The sequence below is a fragment of the Cataglyphis hispanica genome, chromosome 11, assembly GCF_021464435.1.
Source record: "Cataglyphis hispanica isolate Lineage 1 chromosome 11, ULB_Chis1_1.0, whole genome shotgun sequence".
Classification (NCBI taxonomy): Eukaryota; Metazoa; Arthropoda; class Insecta; order Hymenoptera; family Formicidae; genus Cataglyphis; species Cataglyphis hispanica.
In genome coordinates, this window is record NC_065964.1 from 2,177,501 (window position 1) to 2,187,453 (window position 9,953).

Genomic DNA, 9,953 nt, shown 5'->3' on the forward strand with positions numbered 1-9,953 from the left:
ACAACCGCGGAGAAAACGACAGCAGCCGCAAAAACGACAACGCCATAAAAGCGACAAAAAATGTAATGCATGAATTGGACTCATGGAAAAAATAATTTTCTTTTATGTTCACTCTTCCCATTTTCACTCTTTTTTTTACAATATTTATATTTTGATTTTCACTTTATATAATATATCTTTTATATATATCAATATCATATTCAGATATTCATTTATTTATATATCTATTACTGCATCTATCTATACATCTCAACAAGTGTCTTTTAATGTGCTTAAGTAATCCCTTCCTGAAAAGGCCATGTGCCCAATAATGTTTTAAATCAAAGTCCTTTCAAGAATTATTATTTATTTATATTATTTATATTATTTATATATTTTTATGATTAGAAAAAATATATGATAATAAAATATATACATTGATTATTCCTCCATATATATATTAATCTTTCTTTTATGGAACATAATATTTTTTAAATTTACAAAGCATTAACTTTTTTTTTTAATAGTTATTTTTAGCAATAAATAAAAATATTAATTAAAATATTTCTGCTCATTTTGTTCTGCTAACTTATAAGATATTTTCACACGACTTAAATATTGATAAATTATTAACTCGTATAAAATGTTTATTAATAAGTTATCATTAATGCATTTAAAAATAATTAGTTTAAGTAAAGATTATTTTTATTATATAATTTTATTATCATTAACTTCTCAACTTTTTAACTTAACTTTCAATTGTCTTTCATTCATTTTACTTATTATTCAAAACTGATTTATGACTTTGGAAAGAGTGGTCATCAACGACATCATCAAGAACGATGTTTTGTTTAAAATGTTTCTCAAAATTTTTCGTCGATGCTAAGACTATTTTGACTATGATTTTCTGGTTCAGCAAATAAATCTGCATGAAGAAAAAAGGTGAACCGAACGATCCCTGCGTATTTCCCACTCTGCTTAAAATGCATACCCTCCTTTAAGCTACAAATTTTTTTCTAGTCTTACGTCCTGGCGACTCCACGATTCCTTTCTTCCGCGAAGTTGCGGCAATCGTCTATTGGTGATGAAAATGAATCGTTTAATAAATAAAGCATCCTACGCTACGCGTTTCGTAAACTCTTAGTCACTTGTCAATAACCGTATATCTATGAGCAACTGTGAGAAAGACGCGAGAAAATCGGCGATGAAACCACGCCGATTCTCTCGAATAAATAAAAATTGATAAATATCCCTTGCAGTAGAATTTTCCGGCGGAAGAATAAAACAATACCGAGAAGATAATAAATTTTTCTAACGAAATACTTAACAAATAGAGCCGTACCGTTTGATAAAAGTAATCATAAGAAAAATAAATTCTTTCTAATCATGAAGAAATAAGATTTTTCTAATCAAATCACAAGAGTCCGCCAGGAAAGGCAACGATCAAGGGACTTTGAACCGATATCAGATTCACAATCGACGATAACCGCGAGTAAAAAAACGAAAAAATAGAAGAAACACCCCGCCTAATGAGAACACTGGGATAATTTCTAATTCGTCAATCCCTACTTCAAAAAATTAAAACACACATTTGAAAAAGCCCTATAAAAAGAGCGACTCAAGAGAGTCCTCGCTCTCTCTACTCTCCTTACGCTCGTTACGTTCAAATCACAGTTCAAATCATCGGTCAAAATCTTTTCTCGAGTTCGACTTTTATTTTTTTTTAAATTTTTATTCTGTGATTCAATTTATCGCGAAAGTATTGTATATAATGTATTCAAATGATGCCGGACAGCCGCACAGCGTGTAAACTTACAGGAAGAAGTTATTAAAACAAAAATCGTTACTCGCTTAAATTTGATGCTGATATATCGTCTGAGTTTGTTGTCCTCGAAATATACAAGCTTCAAATTTATTGCTTGCAAAATAAGTTTAAATAATACCGATTCTACCAATAACTCTCAATGCTCAGAGTACCAAGATCGATAAATAAAAAGTTTTCGCGATTTTTCATATATTGAATTAAAGATCAAAAAATTTTTTAAAAATTATAACAGTTCTGTTAAGAGTTCTGGGTACCACCTCAAGAATTCTAAAAAATATCCTAATTAAAATTTAATAATTTTTCATAATTATAATGTTAACGTCCCTGTTCATTTTGTTAAAGTTAGCACCTCGACATAAAAATCTTGTACTTGCGATTAAATTTTCAGATTTCTTATGAAAAACTTTCTTTACTAATAATTAAAAGAGTCCCAACGACTAATATATTATACACTTTTAGGATATGTTATTAGTATTTAAAAAATTTTAATGTGTTATTGTGGATCCAAAGAAAGAAGTTGGTCTAACATGTCCGGAAATATTGTTTTGAAGAGATTTTTATGAGTTTTATAATATAATTAAATATATGGTCTGTTTATATAACACTATTCAAGATAAAAAGAGATCATAAAAAAATATAAATAAAATAAAAAATAAATAAATTAAGATAAATAAATAAAATAAAATAAATCAATACAAAAGCATCTCTTTTTTTAATTAAAAAAAAATTTAAAAGCAAAGCGATATGAAATTTCTACATAAAAATAACGATAACTTGAAAACGACGCATTTCCGAATCTATCTTCGTACCAATCTTTTTTCTTGTTTTTGGATCGCCAATCACCACGCGATTGACTTTCATTTTTAAAACACTTTCTATATTACAGTTTTATAAAAAAGTTATTTAAAAAAAATTAAATTTGTTAAATTTCTCTGTACAAAAGATATTTAAATGCATTTGGCCTTACAACGCCGCTTACAGCGTCGTTTGATTAACGTTATATTCAAATATATCTTAATAATTTCATTAATAATTTCATGTTTTAATAATTTCATTAATTCTAATAGAAATTAATAACAAAAACGCGTACGCAAATATTTTATTGATTTTAGTCTTTCTCTATCTTTTTCTTTCTCTCTTTGTCTCTACTAAATTATTATTAATATTATTATTTAATAAATGCTCTTAAAATATAAAAGTAAACATATCATCTGATAAAAAATCTACTAAACTAATAATATTAATAATATTATTAATAATATTAATAATATTAGTAGAAATTAGTAATAACCGATGATCTTTAGTTTTCAAACTGTGAAAGAGCTAATAATAATAATAATAATAATAATAATAATAATAATAATAATATAAAAGAGAGCGATTAATTTAAACTATACGATTAAATTAGTTAAATTAATAGAATATCCATAAAAATTATATGTTTATAAGCAAACGTTTAAAGATAAGCTAAAATCAAGTCAAGTTGATGGTTCAACTTTTTTATATTTTTTTTTTTTTTTTAAGAAAATAATTAATTTGCCTAGCTGTTTGCCAAGTTATGCACTGATATTTGTAAAGAGTTTAGACCAAGATATAACAATTCATCAAACTTTTTTTAAATTCTAAACGCTTGCTTATAATAGATGGCGAAAAAAGAGCAATAAAGTTTTTACGATTGCAAAGCTTGGAATTTTGAATTGCATTTCTTACTTAATTATTTTCTGATAATTTTTCAATTTTCGAGAATTTACTTTATCTACTTTATAATATTAATTTATGTTATTTAGTGATGACATTCTGTTGTTATTTTTCTGATTTTCAAAAATTTAACTTTGTCTAGAATTCAAATGGCATTTTTCTTAATTTTTTAAAGAGATTTTAGTTTCTTTTGGGCAAAATTTTATATTTAATCTCTCTTACGTTGTTTCTCGACCATCAGCAATCATTTGCATTATACGAACTACTGCCTCGGGTATGACATACCTTTCCACAAAACTCTTAAATTTTGTAAATCAAATCTTCATTTTTTTCCTTACTGAAACGATTGGACCTGTTGCATAATGTCGCGATTTTTCTTTGAGACTGATCTTCAATAATGCAGCACCGCAGTTTATGTACATTGGAGGATCTTATTTGAATACGAGCTCGTTTCAATAATTTCCTGTAAATGTAGAAAAACAAAAAAAAATTATATTATTAATATATATATTTTTTTTCATGCTTGAAATGTATTAACAATAAGATATATCTATACCTAGCTATATCAACGTCTTCGGATTTTATTAAACGATCTATGTAACATGATCGTACATCGACACGTTTCGAACAAAAACTCAGGATGTGCTCAAATAATATCAGCGTTCGTTCTTTATCTCCCAATTTGTTCCTCAAATTTGCAAATCTTATCAACAAATTTACATCTGTAACAAAAATATACGCACAGTTAAAAATACAAATAATTAAATATATAGTATTTATATTCATTATTTAATTATACATGCAGTTTTTAATAATCTGTTTTTTTTCCATTGTTTTAATTTTTTTTATTTTTTCTTCAAGATTTTGCTTATCATTTTTAGTATGATAAATAGATGTAATTTTACAAGCCTCAATTTATTAAATAACCTATGAATATTTATAATTACTGATTATTTGATTAATATGATTGATATAATAGTTATGTTTTATTGAATAAAATTATATTTTGAATAAACGACCAAAAAATTCATTAAAATTCGATTGTTTTGTCCATTAAAATTGATTGTTACATGTAACATACTAAAAATGATAAGCAAAATCTTGAAAAAAGAAATTTAAAAAATGAGAAAAAAAACAGATTAATCAACTTGTTATTTTAATCAATTATTACTCTTTTAGGGGTGGTAGCAATAATTTTTTTTTTTTTTTTTTTTTTGACTATCACACACACAATAAATATATATATATATATATATATATATATATATATATATATACTTTATTAATATTACATTAGTATATATTTCATATTATTTCACTTACGTTGAGACGCAGGCAACGATTGGGGACCGCCTGTTGCAATTTTTCTTTCAGACCGAACTTCAACAATGCGTCACCGCAATTTATTCACACTGGAGGATCATTTCTGTTTGAATTTGCCGATCATAGTATCAATCAATTTTTCTAACTTGATCTTTCTACCAGCATTCGCATGCATATAATCAACATGTGCGTATATTCCAAAAATGCGTCATTGGTTTGCATAGCTTCCTGGAACGCGTCGTTCAAAAATTCCAGAGTGCCGAACTTAGACTATATAGATTTAACTGAACGTTCCCATACGTCTTTAGCCGTTCGTTTTTCTCTCCGAAATTGATCGTTTTGATTGAATGCGAGGAACTAAGGACAAAAGCGTATTTACACGAGCGAGAATGACAACAGCAGCGCGAAAGATACACTGGCGAAATTTCGACCAGCCTGATCCATTGCCGAAGATCGACTGACTCTGACGACCATTAAGACTCGCGATCTCCATAAAAAGAAATTCGCCATCGAACGCTCGAGGATCCAGGTGTTTGTCGCAGTTTTTTCATCGTATGAGGATCACGCGATCGCGCACCGAGCGAATGAACGCGACGCTGTTTATCCTCGCTCGTGTTTTTTGATCTTAGATGTATGGTTTTGGAATTTATCGGCGAGATACGCCGTTGAAGTTGATCGACAAATGATGTTCAAAATTGAAATATATTTCAATTTTGAACATCATGTTAAATTAACCGATATAAACGGATCTTTCGAACTTTTCCTTAGCTACTTGCTAATTCCAATTCGTGTTACATGCGTCGCTAATTAATGCAGTGAATGGCGCCCATCCTTTTATGACTCCATAAAATTTTATCTACAAATTATTATCTATTTTTTTGTGATTGTATCATGTTTTGATCCACATTGTGTACTATGAATACCATGTAAAACTAGTTTGCTCTTTATTAGCGACTGTTTTTATCAATTATAACTCTTTTAGGGGGGGTAGCAATAATTTTTTTTTTTACGATTACACACGCAGCACACACACACACACACACATATATATATATATATATATATATATATATATATATATATATATGCAATCAAAGAATAAAAAATTAAAAACAATTTAAAAAAATAAGAAATTAATAAAATAATGAAAAGCAAAGGTATAGAAATAAATGAAGTGGGAAAAAAACATGAAAGAAAGAAAGAAATATATAAGTAAATATAAAAATATTATTAAAATTATTTTATTTTATAAATGTATGTATGTGTAGTATATATACAGCGCTGCACATGTGTATATGTGTGTGTGTGTGTGTAATTTATATTATATATATATATATATATATATATATATATATATATATATATCTTATATATATCTTATATCTATTATCTTATATATATTCTCATATATATTATCTTATATATATTATCTTAGATCTATATCTTATATTATCTTATATTTATATCTTATCTTATATCTATATCTTATATTATCTTATATCTATTATCTATAATTTAAAAAACATCTTATAATAATAGGGCACCGGATGGTGCGGGAGGCGCAGACATGCATCCGGCTGGTGCTGGCCGCGAGGGAACATATCCGGCTGGTGCAGGCGGTGCGGGGACGTATCCGGCTGGTGCAGGCGGTGCGGGCACATATCCGGTTGACGGAGGTGGCGCGGGTATATATTCAGATGGTACAAATGACGCAGGCACATATCCGTATAGTGGAGACGGTGCGGGCACATATTCCAATGGTACAGGTGGCGCAGGTACATATCCAGATAACGGAGGCGGCGCAGGTACATATCCAGATAACGGAGGCGGCGCAGGCACATATCCAGATGATGGAGGCGTCGCGGGCACATATCCAGATGATGGAGGCGGCGTATATCCGGATGCTGGAGGTGGCATGGGCACGTATGCCGGTACAGGCATGTACCCGTCTGGAATGTACGCCGGCGTATGTGGAAAATTGGCGGCGTATTTCTCGTGCCGCCTCCTACGGTACAATGCCCGCCGCACTGCATCTTTTAAGAGCTGAAAAAAAAATTTTTTAATTAAAAAATTGAAAGTATATATTTTACATAATTAAATATATATATATATATATATATATATATATATATATATATGCTCGCGCATATTTTATACACATACATACACCATACACATATATATATATATATATATATATATATATATATATATATATATGTATAAATGTGTGTATGTATATATGTGTGCGTATTACAATGCGATTTTTCGAGAAGTTGAAATATCATATCTCATATTTTAGTTTTAAATAAAAGCATTTGTGAAATAATAACTGGCGCGTGATTAGATATATTACATCATTTACAAATCACATATTAAATTAACATATGAATTACAAATAATATAGTAATATATAATATTGAAGCACAAGCCGTTATTGCTTCATAAATGATTCTAAAACTTGGATATGACAGATTATATTTCAACTTTGAAAAAAGATCGCGCATTCTAATACACGCACATTCTAATACACGCAAACGTGCGCGCAAACACACACACACATGCACACGCATATATATCTATTAAAATATAATTTATAGCCAGACTAACTTTTTGACTAACAGTTTGTCCTGTCGACGAGTCCGATCTTGCCGCTATCCCCGTTGCTGGCGGTGACGTCACTGTGGTCCCCGACGTCGGCATCTGCGCCGCTGTCATCGCCGCTGTCGTCGCCGCTGTCGTCGTCGCTGTCATCCTTGACTTTCGTCTTCTCACCCTTCTGGTTCGTCTCGCTGACACATTACTTTCTCTTCGTGCTGCAATATAAAATATATTTTTTTTTCTTTCTAATTTTGAGGAGAAAGAGAGAGAGAGAGAGAGAGAGAGAGAGAGAGAGAGAGAGAGAGGGAGAGGGAGGGAGGGAGGGAGGGAGGGAGGGTGGGAGGGTGGAGGAGGGAGGAGGGAGGGAGGGAGGGAGGGAGGGAGGAGGAGAGAGAGAGAGAGAGAGAGAGAGAGAGAGAGAGAGAGAGGAGAGAGAGAGAGAGAGAGAGAGAGAGATGTAAATAGTGTAAAATACTTACATTTAGGCATTGCTGGCTCTTATAAACAGAATCGCACAGTCGCAAGAGACACTCTGACCATCTCAACGATTCGAAGACAAATGATGATTCGCTAGCCGAATCTAAGCACGTGCGCGGTTGCCACATGGTTTACTGTTTTTTTTGTTTTTTTTTTGTTTTTGTAGATAAGAATCGCGACACTCGATATCGAGAGCGAGAACGAATAAAGAGCAAGCGAGATGACTGATATCAAAGAGTTCCGAAGTCTCTCTCTCGCGAGATTCCCTTTATAATCTTTCGTGTATATATGTCATTATTATGTAGAAGTAAAACTTTTATATATTTTTATATATACGTTTTATTGATTTGAAAATAAGCTTAATAAATTAACGAAATTTTTGCGATTAAATGACATCAAACACGACATAAATTGGATGATTTTTAATTAAATATGTTATAAAAATTTTAATTATTTGTTCAGTTGAAAATTATCCGATTTATGTCGTGTTTGATGTCATTTTAATCGCAAAAATCTCATTAAACTTGTAAAATTATTTTCGGACCAATAAAATGCGAAATACATGAAGCTTTTTTTTCACAGTAACGATATATATACGTGAGAGATAAGAGATAAAGAGATCCTCGCGAGACAGACTTCGGAACTTTTTGATATTAATCATCTCGCTTGCTCTTTATTCCTTCTTGCTCTCGCTTTCGGCGGCTCTTCAGCATTGGGGATCCTTCCTTTTCTTCTCTTATCTACAAATACATAAACATGTTATAAAATAAAAACTATAATTTTTATTTTGCATTTTATCCGTTTGCAAATATTTGTAATAAATTTATGATATTTTTATGATTAAAATAACACCAAACACGATATAGCTAAAATAAAATTTAACAAAAATTTAATATGATGATATAAAATTAACGACATAATACATTTAAGATTTTTAATTAAATATGTAATACATCAAAATTTTAATTGTTCATTTAATTAAAAATTATCCGATTTATGTCGTGTTTGATGTCATTTCCATACGAAATGTCATAATTTATTAAATTTTTTTTTAAACCAATAAAATAGAAAACAAAAATTTTTCTTTGTACGTTATAAATTATTTAAATTTGTAAATTATTATATGTATATAGAAGAAATTTTTTTTACTTATATATATTTAATGTTAATATAACATTAATTAACAATATCGATACAATGAAGCGTCTACGAATTCGTATAGTGATGTCATTTAAATGCAGGCACTAAGATATCATTAAAGACCGATGGTCTTATGGGATTTAAATGGTCTTATGTGACTGGAAAAAAAACTCGCTTTGCGTTATTTTAGTCCATCCAGTTATTGTTTTATTATCGAAAATGTATAGATCTTTTATGTGACTGCTTTAAGAACAACAAAATAAAAATTTTATTGTTCTTATTATTTATTTACAGTAGTGCGTGGCAAACTTTTTCGTGTAATATATTAAATTTTATAAGATGGTATTTATATAATTATTTATAATAAAACAATGACTGGATGAATTACAATAACCGTATAAATTAAATAATTCATCAAAGTATAAATAAAGCTCCGATAATATAAATAGAAAACGGATCTAAAGGCAATAAGTGCCAGCGCAGTATTAGAGGCGCATAAAATTTTTTATTAAAGTATTTTAATTTGACATATGTATGAAATATATTAATTTGAATATACAGGATGTCCTAGATCACTCATACACCCTTTTTCTTTCAAAAAGCATTTTAGAGAAAAACGTTTTGAACAAAAATTGTATGGTTTTGAGAGGAACATAAGATGGTGTCATTGGTTTGACCTTGGATGGCATCGTTAAGATCAAGTCAAGGGCACCTTTAATTTCTTAAATGAAATCTCCTATTTTTTATTGCATATTCTTATAGCTTATGTCGAGAACTTTCCAAAACACTATAATAAAGTATTTTTTCATTAAGAATTTTTTGTGTTATTTTGTATCTTAATCTGACATATTTTAGTATAAAATATAAAATATCTCAAAAATTATTTAGTGTTCGATAATTGTATCGTAAT

At 29.4% G+C, this 9,953-nt stretch overlaps 1 protein-coding gene and 1 long non-coding RNA gene across 2 annotated transcripts; both read right to left on the reverse strand.

The window, feature by feature from the left end:
* Positions 1-3,457: 3,457 nt before the first annotated feature.
* Positions 3,458-5,461, reverse strand: LOC126853047 (uncharacterized). Its single transcript, XR_007687902.1, has 3 exons — positions 4,826-5,461; positions 4,059-4,224; positions 3,458-3,965 (listed from the first exon to the last, which is right to left on the reverse strand). It is a non-coding gene; the product is annotated as an uncharacterized LOC126853047 (long non-coding RNA).
* Positions 5,462-6,352: 891 nt separating this feature from the next.
* Positions 6,353-7,473, reverse strand: LOC126852943 (skin secretory protein xP2-like). The gene is made up of 2 exons (XM_050598241.1): positions 7,436-7,473; positions 6,353-6,868 (listed from the first exon to the last, which is right to left on the reverse strand). Exon 2 carries the CDS (start codon positions 6,764-6,766, stop codon positions 6,353-6,355), a length of 414 nt encoding a protein of 137 aa, XP_050454198.1. The 5' UTR covers positions 6,767-6,868; positions 7,436-7,473.
* Between the last annotated feature and the right edge of the window lie 2,480 nt (positions 7,474-9,953).